This window comes from Sesamum indicum, linkage group LG5, assembly GCF_000512975.1.
Source record: "Sesamum indicum cultivar Zhongzhi No. 13 linkage group LG5, S_indicum_v1.0, whole genome shotgun sequence".
NCBI lineage: Eukaryota > Viridiplantae > Streptophyta > Magnoliopsida > Lamiales > Pedaliaceae > Sesamum > Sesamum indicum.
Window position 1 is genome coordinate 13,485,025 of NC_026149.1, and position 13,705 is coordinate 13,498,729.

Consider the following 13,705-nt stretch of genomic DNA (forward strand, 5'->3'; position numbering starts at 1 on the left):
CCCAACATAAAGAAATTATATTTCTTTTGGAAGAAAAAGATTTGAAATGGAAAAATGATCCATGGGTTTTAATGCAAAGGTATTTGGATAATTCATCCTTACCAGCAAGGACTTATAAGTCCAGATATTTTTATGAACAAATACTTGTTCAAAATGGCTCATGTGAAATATCACATTTTACGAGCACAAATAAAGAAATTTATAATTTCAGCAAAATGATTATCAAAAAGGTTATACCTTTGGAAGATTGGGGAATTTCTCCTATGAAAGATAAAGAAATTTTGATCAATAAGTCAGCAGTAAAATATAATTACTGGGATTATTGTGATGCCTTTATGAAGGTATTAGATTATGAAAATGATAAGCACAAACATTCCTGGTTTATAAAGGTTTGTGCCAATGTTTATAACACTGATATCCCGCACTGGTTTATACACTGGTTCTACTATTTTGGTCCCACTCCAAATATTTTACCTGAGAAAATAAAATTCTTTTTTGATAAATGGGTGGATATTTCACCACAATTGATAAAGAAGCAAGAAGCTAAACTGTTCATAGAGGGAATAGCCTCATGTTTCTTCTTCATTGAATTTTCAATACCTTGGATTTGGAAATGGACGCCAGAAATTGGTCAGACAGAGGCTGGAATTCCTTGCTTATACAGAATATCCCATATAAAATTTTGGGATAAAATGATGAAAACTGATCCTAATACAAAGGAAATATTTGGAAAAGAGACAATGGATCTCCTCCAGACGAAAATTAGCGTCTATGAAAATCAAAAAGAAGATATTGCTACCCCATCTCCTTTCGATCATATCTCAAGGAAATTCAAAATGAAGTCAGAATTTCTGACTAAGGAGCAGATGGTTGCTGCATATGTGGAAGAGATGAAAAAGGACCTTATGGCACATTTTGGGGAGGATAATAAATCCACCAAGTCAGATTCAACCATGGCATCCGAATTCATGCAAGATGCTCAAGATCCAAATGATGTGGAATTTGAGGATATTTTTGAAGCTATCAAGGAAACCTTGGTAGAAAAAATTCACAAGAAGGATATGGAAGAATCTTCCTCAAACCAGGCAAGAACTGGGAGAAAATCTGATTAAAGAAGGTATCAATGCATGATTATCAGTGTCAAATGACGCATTAATAAGCAATTAATAAGATGACGTAATCAATGACGTCAAAACAGACAAGAGGCCGGGAATCTCGGCTTTTCTACTATTCATTTTTGACTTTTAGTTCAATTATTATTGTAACTGTAGCACTTTTTTCAGAAATATCGGTCTTATACTGTGTAATACACGGTTTCTACTGTATTTTGTAGGGCTAGACCCCTGTAGAATAGGATCCCTTGCATCCTATAAATACAGGTGTTTAGAGTGTTAAGGGCAGAACCTGGGAAGAAACCTCTCTTTTGTTTTCTCTCTTTCTCTTCTGCTCATGTGTTGAGCAATCTTTTCTCATTGTAAATCTATATATTGAAATAAAAGAAGTTTGCTACATAAGGACTACTGTAAGTTTTACTCGCTTTATTTTAATTTCTGTATTTTATTTATTATCTTATTTTATTGTTCATGGATAGCCTTATAGGCTAACCGATTCATGTGTTGATTCCTAACTGTTAATTACACTAGCATGAATTTGGCATCATGAATAATTAGGACTCATCAAATTTATAGGTTGGATAATAATAACTAGCCTTGACATAAAAATTATGTTCTAAATATATGGCTCCTGGTAAGACCCCGATCATAGCCGTGTTGAAGGCGTTTTTAGGGGCAGTTTGGAGTATTATATTTGGATATAAATTTTATGAAAGGTGAAGGCGTTTTTAGGGGCAGTTTGGAGTATTATATTTGGATATAAATTTTATGAAAGGTTGCCGGTTATTTATTATCTTGTAAAATTATCCTATCCCTGCCTAATGATCCTGGTTGTAATATAATATTTTTCTAAATTACAATCAATCTAAATAATTAATCAATTAAAAAAATTACAACCATTTGTTACATATATTACAATAAAGATACAAATATTAAAAATGTTCGTCAGTCCCACAATTGTGTTTGGGGCACTGACACCAAAGTCTTCTTATTTAAGAAAATTATTTAAAAATTAAGAAAATAGTGTGAATCTAGAATATTTAAGGATTTGAGTGGCACCGCGCTTCAAAACGCGGTGCCACAAATTCTTTTTAAGAAAAAAAAAATTATATGTCACCGCGGTCAATGACATCAGTGACAAAGTTTATAAAAAAAAAAAAATTTTAAGCCACCGCGGTCAATGACTGCGATGGCTGCTTTTATCTTAAAAAAAATAATTTAATATCCAATGAATAAAAGCATTGTGAACTCACATGGTGACTTGGTGTCAAGTGCATTCCCAAGCTCGAGCTCGAACTCGAGCTCGAGAAATTGAGCCCAAGCTCGAGCTCGAGCTCGTCAGCTCGACAGCGCCTGGACCACGTGAACCACCCCAGGGTGCCTCTGGCGGACGAGTCGAGCCGCATTTGCCCGAATCACATCAAAAAACGCACAAATGGTGATAAGGATGTCTCAAGAAAATAATGAACAAAACATGACTTTGTACATAGGTCGCACTGGAGATCGCAGGTCGAAGGAGAAAAAAGGCATCAAGAAGGTCGCCAAGTAAGAAGGTCGCAGGTCGCATGTGGCACATTGTGGCTTGATGACGTCTCAAATCGGGCCCCATAGACCCGAATCCGACCCGTATTATCCATCGGACAGGTGTCCAAAGGAGAGATAGCTGAGTCATTGCATGGGCATGCCTGAAGTTGACACATGTCCCCTAGGAGGGTTCCACCTTCAGACGCCTATAAATACCCTAAGTCCATCCTGAGAGAAGGTACACTGTTCACCTACACTTATATTTTAGATCGCTGAATATTCCTTTCGATCTCAACACCTGACTTAGGCATCGGAGCGTCGTCGTCGGAACGATCCCGACTAGCTTGTGTTTTATTTCCAGATAACAGGTCCAACTCGGTGACGTGAGTGATCGTGGTCGTTGATCAAGGTCAAACGTGATCGAGGCGGATCAGTTTGGCGCCGTCTGTGGGAATGATTTTGGAGATAAAATATAAAATCCAAAACATGGATAGATCGGAAGGTGGAAGGCGAGCTATCGAGGAGACCCCCAGAGGGGGGAATGAAAGGATAGTTCAATTGACACCAGGAGAACTGCAAAGAATGATGGAAGAAGCTAGTAGGAATGCCATTTTGGCACATGAAAAAAGAACACAACCTGTTGAAAATGAAAATGCCCAACGGAGAATGATACGAGAAAAGGAGACCGAACGAATTTCTGAAGGGATGAGCAGAAGAGCCCCTGAGAGGAGACGCATGGTGGCCCCTTCTGAAGTAGGGTCAAGTTCGCTAGGTGGATGGCGGAAACGAGAACCTGCGATCTCGAGAGCAGATGTTGATAGCGTCGGCAGACAGATTCATCTGCTGGGAAAACAGATTGATGAGCTGAAACGAAAAGGAGAACCGATAACTCAGAACAGACACTCGCCATTCTGTAATAGAATTCTGAGGGAAATTGTAAGTACGACCTTTAAAATGCCAGACTTACCAAAATATGACGGTTTAAAAGACCCGCAAGAACATGTGTCCGCATTTGATTTGGTGATGAATCTTTACGGACAATCGGACCCTATTAAAGCAAAGCTGTTTGTAACTACCTTAATGGGGAAGGCACAAGAATGGTTCATGAGCTTGCCACCGGGTAGTATTGAGTCTCATGAACAGCTGGTGCAGAAGTTCATCTTCCATTTTGCGAGTAAAAGAAAGCAGAAGAGGTCCGCGACCTATCTATTTACCATCAGACAAAAAGAGAATGAGACCTTGAAAAACTTTATGGGCAGATTCAATAATGAAACTCTGGAGGTCCAAGACTTAAGAATTGATATGATGGTAAGTATCCTCATCCATGGGTTGAAAAAAGGGCCATTCGCTTCAGCTCTAGCAAGGGACCCGCCAACCAATGTTGAATAGTTGATGTGCTTAGCTCAAAAATATATTAATGAGGAAGAAATGAATGCGATGAAAGACGGGGAGTGGTTAGGTGCTGGAAGGACCCGCGACCGTGAACCTGGAAAAGATGCGAAGCAAAATACTGATCGCGTTCGCGATCTTACCTATCGATCAAAATACCACCGATACACGCCGCTGAACACTACAAGGACCAAAGCACTGCTGACTGTAGAGAAGTCAGACATGTTGAAATGGCCGCACCATACCAGATTCACACCTGCTAAGAAATTTTAAGGCAAGTACTGTAAATTCCATCGTGAACATGGGCATGACATGGAGGAGTGCTATCAATTGAAAGATGAGATTGGGCTAATAAGACAAGGGTATTTTAAAGAGCTAGTAATGAAATGTCGAGCAGAAGAAACTGTTGCTCGCAGAAGCCGGTCCAAAAGCCCCGATCGAAGACAAGATAAAGGAAAAGGAGTGGTGAAAGAAGCTAATTTGGGGGGAAATGCGCCTGTAAAAGGCATCATTTATACCATTGTAGGAGGACCCGAAGGGGGAGATTCGAGAAGGGCAAGAAAGCGGCAGAGTAGAAATGTTCAGCATGATCAGTTGATCGCGAGTATTGAGCCAGATGAGGAGATCACATTCGGGGACAAAGATGTGGCAGGAGGAGTTAGGTCGCAGAACGATCCCATGGTGATCAAACTCGACATAGCCAATTTTACTGTCCGGAAAGTTCTGATTGATAATGGAAGTTCAGCAGATATCATCCTTTGGGATGTTCTTGTTAAAATGGGGTTAGAAAATACGAAGTTAGAATCAGTAAGGACCCCATTAGTTGGATTTGGTGGTACTGAGATTGTCCCATTAGGAACACTTGATTTACCCGTGTCTATGGGAGAAGACCCTCGAAGGAAAACGTTGATGATCAAATTCATAGTCGTAGACACACCCTTTGCTTATAATGTAATCTTTGGAAGACCTGGGCTGAATGCATTCCGAGCTATAGTGTCTACATACCATCTGAAAGTAAAATTTCCAACCAGAGCAGGAATAGGGGAGGTGATTTGCGATCCCGAGGAAGCGCGTAAATGTTATAATTTATCCCTGAAAAAGGGTGAAGGCACGGATAAAAGGAGGAAATTAGATGTGATCGAAGGGGGAAGCCAAATATCTGACGGAAAGATCGAAAGAATTTGACCAGCTGAAACGCATAAGGTTGTAGAGGTGATCCAAGGAGATCCCTCTAAAACTACCAGGATAGGGTCGGAGATCCCTCTAAAACTACCAGGATAGGGTCGCACTTGGGTGAACAACTGGAAACCATGATGATATCATTGCTACGAAAAAATGCCGACATCTTTGCATGGAGCTCGTCGGATTTTATAGGTGTGGCACCAGAAGTAATTGTTCACAGATTAAATGTAGACCCTACCATGGGACCTGTGCAGCAGAAGAAAAGAAATTTCAGCGTGGAGAAAAATCAGGTGATCAGAGAAGAGGTGGATAGACTGCTAAACGCCGGGTACATTATGGAAGTTCAGTATACAAATTGGCTGTCCAATGTTGTGGTAGTCCCCAAGCCAGGAGGGAAATGGAGAGTTTGTATCGACTTCACGGACTTGAATAAGGCATGTCCAAAAGATCCGTATCCACTTCCTCGAATTGATGCATTAGTAGATTCAACCGCCGGATATGAGTTATTTTCCATGATGGATGCCTATCAAGGCTACCATCAGATTTTCATGGCAGAAGAAGACCAGGATAAAACTTCATTTGTAACAGAAAGGGGAATATATTGTTATAAGGTAATGCCCTTTGGGCTGAAGAACGCAGGTGCCACGTATCAGCGTTTAGTGAACCGGATGTTCGAGGATCAGATCGGAAAAACTATGGAGGTTTATGTTGACGATATGCTGGTGAAGAGTTCAAGGTCGCATGATCACATAGCTTACCTTGAACAAACTTTTGCGACCCTCAGGAAATTCATAATGAAGCTGAACCCGATGAAATGCACCTTTGGTGTGGCTGGAGGAAAATTTCTGGGTTATCTGGTCAGGGAACGTGGAATCGAGATGAATCCAGAAAAGATAGAAGCAATACTGAAGCTGAAGTCACCAACCAACATTAAAGAGGTCCAAAAACTTACTGGTAAGCTCGCTTCTCTCAATCGTTTTATTTCAAAATCATCAGATAGAAATCTGCCTTTCTTTAAAGTGTTGAGAAAGACCAAGAATTTTGAGTGGACGGAGGAATGTGAGCAAGCATTTCAAGATTTAAAAACATACTTGGGCTCACCACCGTTACTGGCAAATCCGAAAGGGAATGAGGTGTTATACGTATACTTGGCAGTCTCAGAAAATGCAATTAGTTCAGCTTTGGTTAGAGAAGAAGGGGGAGTGCAAAGTCCAATATATTACGTAAGCAGAATGTTACATGGAGCGGAGAAAAGGTATGCGCAGATTGAGAAGCTGGCACTTGCACTCATTGTAACGGCCCGCAAACTGCGACCTTACTTCCAGGGGTCACCACATTATTGTCTTAACCAATCATCCGCTCCGTAATGTGTTGGCGCGACCTGAAGCCTCAGGTAGGCTTGTGAAGTGGGCAGTAGAACTGGGGGAATTTGGCATCGAATACCAAGCTCGTACGACGTTAAAAGGACAAGTATTAGCAGACTTTATGGTCGAGTTCGTGGGCGAGCCTGAAACCGAGCCTAGTTTGGGCAAATGGATGTTGCATGTAGATGGATCCTCTAATGCGGGAAACAGAGGAATTGGAATATTAATACAAGGCCCAGAAAATATAGAGATCGAGGTCGCTGCACGACTATCTTTTCCGGTCACTAATAATGAGGCTGAATATGAAGCCCTCATCATGGGTTTAGAATTATCACTGGAAGCGGGTGCGAAAGATCTAGAGATCTTCACCGATTCACAACTTGTTGCGTTGCAGATAGAGGGGACTTATGAGACCAAAGAAGAGCGCATGATACTCTATCATACCAAGGCAAAATCCATAATGTCCAAATTTAACATGTGTCAGGTGCATCAAATCCAAGACATGAGAATGACAAAGCCGATTCATTGTCGAAGTTCGGAGCTACTCTATCAGGGATTAAAGATCGCAAGATCACAGTTATGATCAAAGAAACATCCGCGATCGCTGAAGTTGTTGATGTTAATACTGCAAGCGAGAAGCTGTCGTGGAAGGATGAAATTGTCCGATACTTGAGAGACGGGATTTTACCAGCTGATTCCATTGCTGCAAGGAGATTGAAAATGAGGGCACCTCGTTTCACGTTGGTTAACGAGCAACTGTACAAAAGAACTGCAGAGGGGCCATTGTTGAAATGCCTTGATCCAGAGAGAGCTGAATATGTGATGAGGGAAATCCATGAGGGAAGTTGTGGAAATCATTCTGGGGGAAGGTCACTGGCCCAAAAGGTTATCAGACAAGGGTATTTTTGGCCAACCCTAGTGAAAGATACGAAAGAGTTGGTCAAGAGATGCGAGGCTTGTCAGAAGTTTGCAGCACAAATCCATACACCAGCGACCCAAATGGAACCGGTTAAGATCGCTTGTCCCTTTGATCAATGGGAGATAGACATCTTAGGACCTTTTCCCACCGCGCGATCTTAGAAAAAATTCATTGTAGTAGCTGTGGAATATTTTTCTAAATGGGTAGAAGCCTCCATATTTTTCTAAATGGGTAGAAGCGGAGGCTGTAGCTAAGGTAGGGTAATATGATCGAATTTATATGGAAAAACATCATATGTCGGTTTGGAGTCCCCAGAATCTTGATCTTGGACAATGGCACTCAATTCCAAGGAAAGAAGATCACAAGTTGGTGTAAGGAGTTAAAAATTCAGCAACACTTCACCGCAGTAGGACATCCCCAGTCAAATGGACAGGTCGAGATCGTTAACAGGACCATCCTACAGCATTTGAAAACAAGATTAAGTTCAAAAGGATCATGGTTGGATGAATTACCTGGAGTCTTGTGGGCATATCGAACTACACCTAGATCCTCCACAGGTGAAACTCCTTTTTGTCTTGTGTATGGTACTGAAGCTCTTATTCCTACAGAGATAGGCGAGGAATCACATCGAGTTACTATGTACGATCCTGCAACTAATCGCGAGGAGCGCTGCTTGGATTTGGAAGTGATCGAAGAGAAAAGGGAGATCGCGTATGCCAAGATGCTACATCATAAGAGTTTAATGATGAAAAGTTACAACAAAAGACTGAGACTCAGACAATTTCAAGTTGGAGACCTCGTGCTGAAGAAAGTGGAGGTATCAAAGCATGTGGGAAAGCTTGACCCAGGATGGGAAGGACCCTACAAAGTTGCGGAGATCAAACGAAGGGGCACTTATCGCTTACAAGATCTGGAAGATCGAGATTTACTGAGACCATGGAATGTTCAAAATTTGAAGAAATTTTATGCGTAATTATGAACCTGCGAAAGGTCATGTAGTAAAGATCGTTTTTTGTACCTAAGAAAGATCGAGCTCGAGGTTGATGAAAGCTCATGTATATTGTATCTGAAAAAGATCATTGGCACGTAATATCACCATGTTTCTTTTTTTCTACCTATTTCATTTCAATTTAGCGTTTGCTTATATTTAATTGTGAAATCTGAGAAAGATCGTAGAATCGTAGAATCTGCAAAAGATCACAAGATTTGAAGAAGATCATTCGATCTGAAAAAGATCGTAGAATCTGCAAAAGATCACAAGATCTGAAAAAGATCATTCGATCTGAAAAAGATGGTAGAATCTGCAAAAGATCACAAGATCTGAAAAATATCATTCGATCTGAAAAAGATCGTAGAATCTGCAAAAGATCACAAGATCTGGAAAAGATCATTCGATCTGAGAAAGATCGTAGAGTCTGCAAAAAGATCACAAAAACTGATCATTCGATCTAAAGGGGATCGCAAGACCAGTAAGCTTCACAATTTTTGAGTTCATACAGTCGTGTATATTTTAAAATTTTCATAACTTCATTGATATTTCATTGTCGTCTAACGCAAATATTCAAGAGCAACCGTTCACACAGTCTTTGAATAATTAAGAAAGTTGTTATACACTGAAATTGTCAAAAGTTGACAAACACAGCAAAAATTCCAAATCATCAGTGTATAGTCAAAACATAATTGTTTCTCTGACTTTGTACCTATACAAAAAATCCCTAAGTATTTGCAGAGATGCAGGTCATGAGGTCATAAGGTCGAGCTCATTCATCTAAAGCTTCCACCTCGTCCATCAAGCTTGCAAACTCGGTACCTTCGATTTGAGGAGATGGCTCTTTAGGGTAGGGTTGAAAGTTCTCGTCCACAAAAGGGTTAAGCTTGTTCTGATCGAACCCTTCAGCAAATGCCTTCAGATTATTAGCTTGAGCCTTGCATTTGTTAAAACCCTGCGTCATGTAGATGCTCGCCTTGATCTCAACCGCGGTATCAAAAACTGGGGTCTTCAAGAAATCCCGAGCTCCTTCCAACCTGGCACTGCGAACTCGATCAGCGAACTCGACAGAGTTCAAGAAATCTTCACGTCCTTCAATGCGACCTTGGACAAGACCAGCCTCTTGCCCAGCAGAAAAGCCTGCCATCTGACCTTCCTCGCGTGCTCTAGCGACCTCAGCACCATGGGCTTCAGCGACCTCTTTCATCTGAGCGACCTCCGCCTCAAGACGAGCTTTTGCCTCTTCAAGGCGCTGACGTTCCTCCGCCCATTCCTTCTCTTTCGCCCGGCAATCATTCCGAATCTCTCGGTATTTCTCCTGGGCTTCCAAGCGGCGCTTGCGTTGAACAGTACATTTTAAAGACAATGATCGCATGAAAGCGCTAGCCTGCAATGACGATACATGGTGTTAGAGGAAATCAGAGTGGATGTAGAGATCAAAACAGTTAACTGTGCCAAGGCGTGGGCACCATGCTGCTCCAGCCGGGGATAAGGATAAGACAGGAGTGCGGCTTGGTCGCGAGGCAGACTAGTGTGCCTGTAGATCTCGTAAGACTCCTGCCCAGCCTCACTGTTCAAGATGGTGCTATGATCCGAGACCTTCCAATGAGGTGCCAGCCGAGCCCCAGTCAGTTCAGCAAATTTTTGAGAATCAGTGCGGTGAGCAGCAAAAGCAGATAACTCCCACTCTTCGACCTCCTTTAAAGACTTCAAATTTTCATCTTCCGCGGCTCGAGCGGCTGCGAGCTCCTCCTCAGATCGCCTGTGAATATGCGGCCCCCCAGGCTTGGATTTAGAGGGCGACCTATGCCTGCGCTTCTGGGGGCGACTGGGACCTGCAGCTCCACCCTCGACCAACGAGCCAACCATCTCAATGCTAGGGGAAGCACCTCGAGCTGGGGGAAGATCGTGAGCCTGGACTTCCTCACTGCCGATGTCAACTGGAGTCTCAGGTCTTCGCAAATCGGCCGTAGGAGTAGCCGAGGTGTCCGGATCAGGTCGTTGAGGAGTTGTGCGACCTGGAGCTTGGACTTGGGGAGTAGGTTGGACTTCACCGGTAGCTCGCTCCTGGCGAGCTTGAGCACGCTTAGTCAGACGACCCAGCGTGACTTTGTTCTCTGCAGAATAACGACCTCAAAAAGTTAGCAAATAAAAAAACAAAAGGGAATCAGGAGAAAAGATAGAGAATCACCTAGTGACCCTGTGACGGGTACAGAAGCACGGGACAGGCGCGCAAGACAGAAGACCTCTTCGGTCAGCAACTTTTTTGGGAAAAAAGGGTTAGAAGTGAGACTATTAATCAAATCCCCATCTAAACCCTCTCCTTCAGTAACTGGTTCGGGCTTTTCTACAGACCACTTGAGAGTAAAAGGCCACTGTTGACAAGGGAGAGGTCGAACAAAGATGAAGCGATCCTTCCACGGACCGTATTGGATTTAAGGGGCTCTAGATACCTACATTGTCTATGGAAAGTGAGGTAGAAGAAACCTCTATTGGCCGACCTAGTGGAGGTAGTGAAAGAATAAATCGACCAAAAATTATCAAAACTGGGGTCGAGATCGAAAACTCGCATTATTATGACAAAAAGTACAATGTGACTAATGGAGTTGGGAGACAGTTGCATGGGATTTAACCTTAATCCCTTAAGTATGCGAGCTATAGGGGGAGCAAGAGGTAATCGCAAACCGGCCTCAAAATGGCCGATGGACAGAGTACAAAATCCTAGAGGAGGGGTATGCATGCGATCAAATGACCTGGGGATCAAAACCTCAAAATCGTGTGGAATAAAGTATTTTTCCTTTATTTGGGAAATGGATTGCTTCACTTTACTAACAATACCAATCCAAGGGCTGTTATCTAAAGATTGTTGGTATCTAACATACCTAGGGGTCTCGTCATCAGATGGGTTATTAGAGGGGTTCGATCTAGACTGCGACCTAGATCTAGACCTAGATCTAGCTATAGAGGGACCCTCGAGTTCATGCAAAGGAGAAGTCGCAGAAATAGAAAAGGAAAAGCTCGAGTTAATGGAAGACATGGTACCTTGTCGAGGTCGAGGAGGCAGGTCGCTGGGATTCTGGCAACGATCTCGAGGACGAAACAATGGAGCAAGCGAATTTTGAAGGAGGGGGGTATATATAGACCACTGTGTGGAAAGGCGCGCCCAGCTGAAACCAGAGGATGGATGACAGGTGGCACCTCGAAGATCGTGACGTCGGTCGGATGAACAACACGTGGCAGTTCATTAAATGCAACGCTTCGACTTATTGCAGCATTGCCCTTCGATTTATGATCGCATGATAAGCACGCGTGCAAAGATCCAACCCTTGACCATCAAATTGCATCAAACACGCGACCTTGCAAGGATTTTCTTTCCATCTAAATTGGGCAAGATATACTTCTTTCCAATGTAATAAATTACATTTGAAAGAAGTGGGGGAATTCTGATAAGGATGTCTCAAGAAAATAATGAACAAAACATGACTTTGCACATAGGTCGCACTGGAGATCGCAGGTCGAAGGAGAAAAAAGGCATCAAGAAGGTCGCCAGGTAAGAAGGTCGCAGGTCGCATGTGGCACATTGTGGCTTGATGACGTCTCAAATCGGGCCCCATAGACCCGAATCCGACCCGTATTATCCATCGGACAGGTGTCCAAAGGAGAGATAGCTGAGTCATTGCATGGGCATGCCTGAAGTTGACACCTATCCCCTAGGAGGGTCCCACCTTCAGACGCCTATAAATACCCTAAGTCCATCCTGAGAGAAGGTACACTGTTCACCTACACTTATATTTTAGATCGCTGAATATTCCTTTCGATCTCAACACCTGACTTAGGCATCGGAGCGTCGTCGTCGGGACGATCCCGACTAGCCTTATGTTTTATTTCCAGATAACAGGTCCAACTCGGTGACGTGAGTGGTCGTGGTCGTTGATCAAGGTCAAACGTGATCGAGGCGGATCAATGGAGATGTTACCTCCGACCTCACCGGCGATTCAATAGATGATTCTGCAGTTTCAGATTGACATGACTGCAAAAATTCCTCAATCGCTTCAACGATGTGAAGTGTTTTTAGAGCGTCGGCCATGGCGACTTTTGTGATATTGGTAGAGATCTTGTTCTTCTTGCAGAGAGTTTGCAATTCTCTCCTTGTGGGGGGGGGGGGGGGGGGGGGGGGGGGAGGGGGGGGGGGGGGGGGGGGGGGGGGGGGGGGGGGGGGGGGGGGAGAGATGGATTTGGGGCTAGGGTTCTAAGGATTTGGGGAAGAAAAAAGATTGGAGAAGGAGAAAGAATGGAGATTAGAAAGAGAAAGAATGGAGATTAGAAATAGAAAGAGAGAGGAAAAGAAAGAAGAAACGAGAAAAAGAGAGAAAGAAATGGGTTTGACTTTTGTTGTATTATTATTATTATTATTAGTATTAGTATTAGTATTAGTATTAGTATTAGTATTATAATTGTTATTATTATTATTATTAGTATTATTATTATTATTATTATTTTAAATTATGAGATCGAATCATCCTATTTTTACATAGATATAGTTGAAATTAATATATGTTCACAATTTGCAAAATTTATATATTGATAAATGTTAGTATAACATTGATCTAACTATCATCTTACATTGTTGAAATATATTTAAATTTCGTATCGTATGAATGCTCGAATTTTAAGATATGATAATTATTGATTAAATTTTTTAATCTCATTATATATAAAATAAAATAATAATTAGAATTGAATTGTTATCATCATCATTACTATTATTATTGTTGTTGTTATTATTATTATTATAATAATTTTTAGATTAATTCATAGGAATTACTAAATTTTGACATAAATCTATAAAGAATAAAAAATTATAAATGAATTACTTGTCAATTTAAGAAAAATATAACGTAATACAAATATATATTAAAATATAACATAAAGTTTATATATGTCATATTAAATAATAATTTTAATTATAAAAAAAATATAATTTACTAAGTTGTTGATTAAATTTATTTTTATATAAAGATTAAATTTTGACATAAAAGTACCATAATTTATTATTATCCAAATATGATATTGATTAATAATTATAATATATGGTCAATTTTGATTATAAAATTTATCAAATATTAAATATAAAATAATATATATAAAAAATTCAAAAATAAAAATATATATAAAAAAATAAAAAAAATTAATAAAAAGTTTACTTTTAGATTGATTGTTATAATTA

At 41.1% G+C, this 13,705-nt stretch overlaps 1 protein-coding gene across 1 annotated transcript; it reads left to right on the forward strand.

Annotated features, from left to right (window-relative positions):
* Positions 4,338–5,210, forward strand: LOC105162742. Its single transcript, XM_011080862.1, has one exon. It carries the CDS (start codon positions 4,338–4,340, stop codon positions 5,208–5,210), a length of 873 nt encoding a protein of 290 aa, XP_011079164.1.

What these genes read in the sequence shown, in the direction of transcription:
- LOC105162742 (XM_011080862.1), top strand. Translation starts at nt 4,338, where the DNA reads ATGGAGGAGTGCTATCAATTGAAAGATGAGATTGGGCTAATAAGACAA.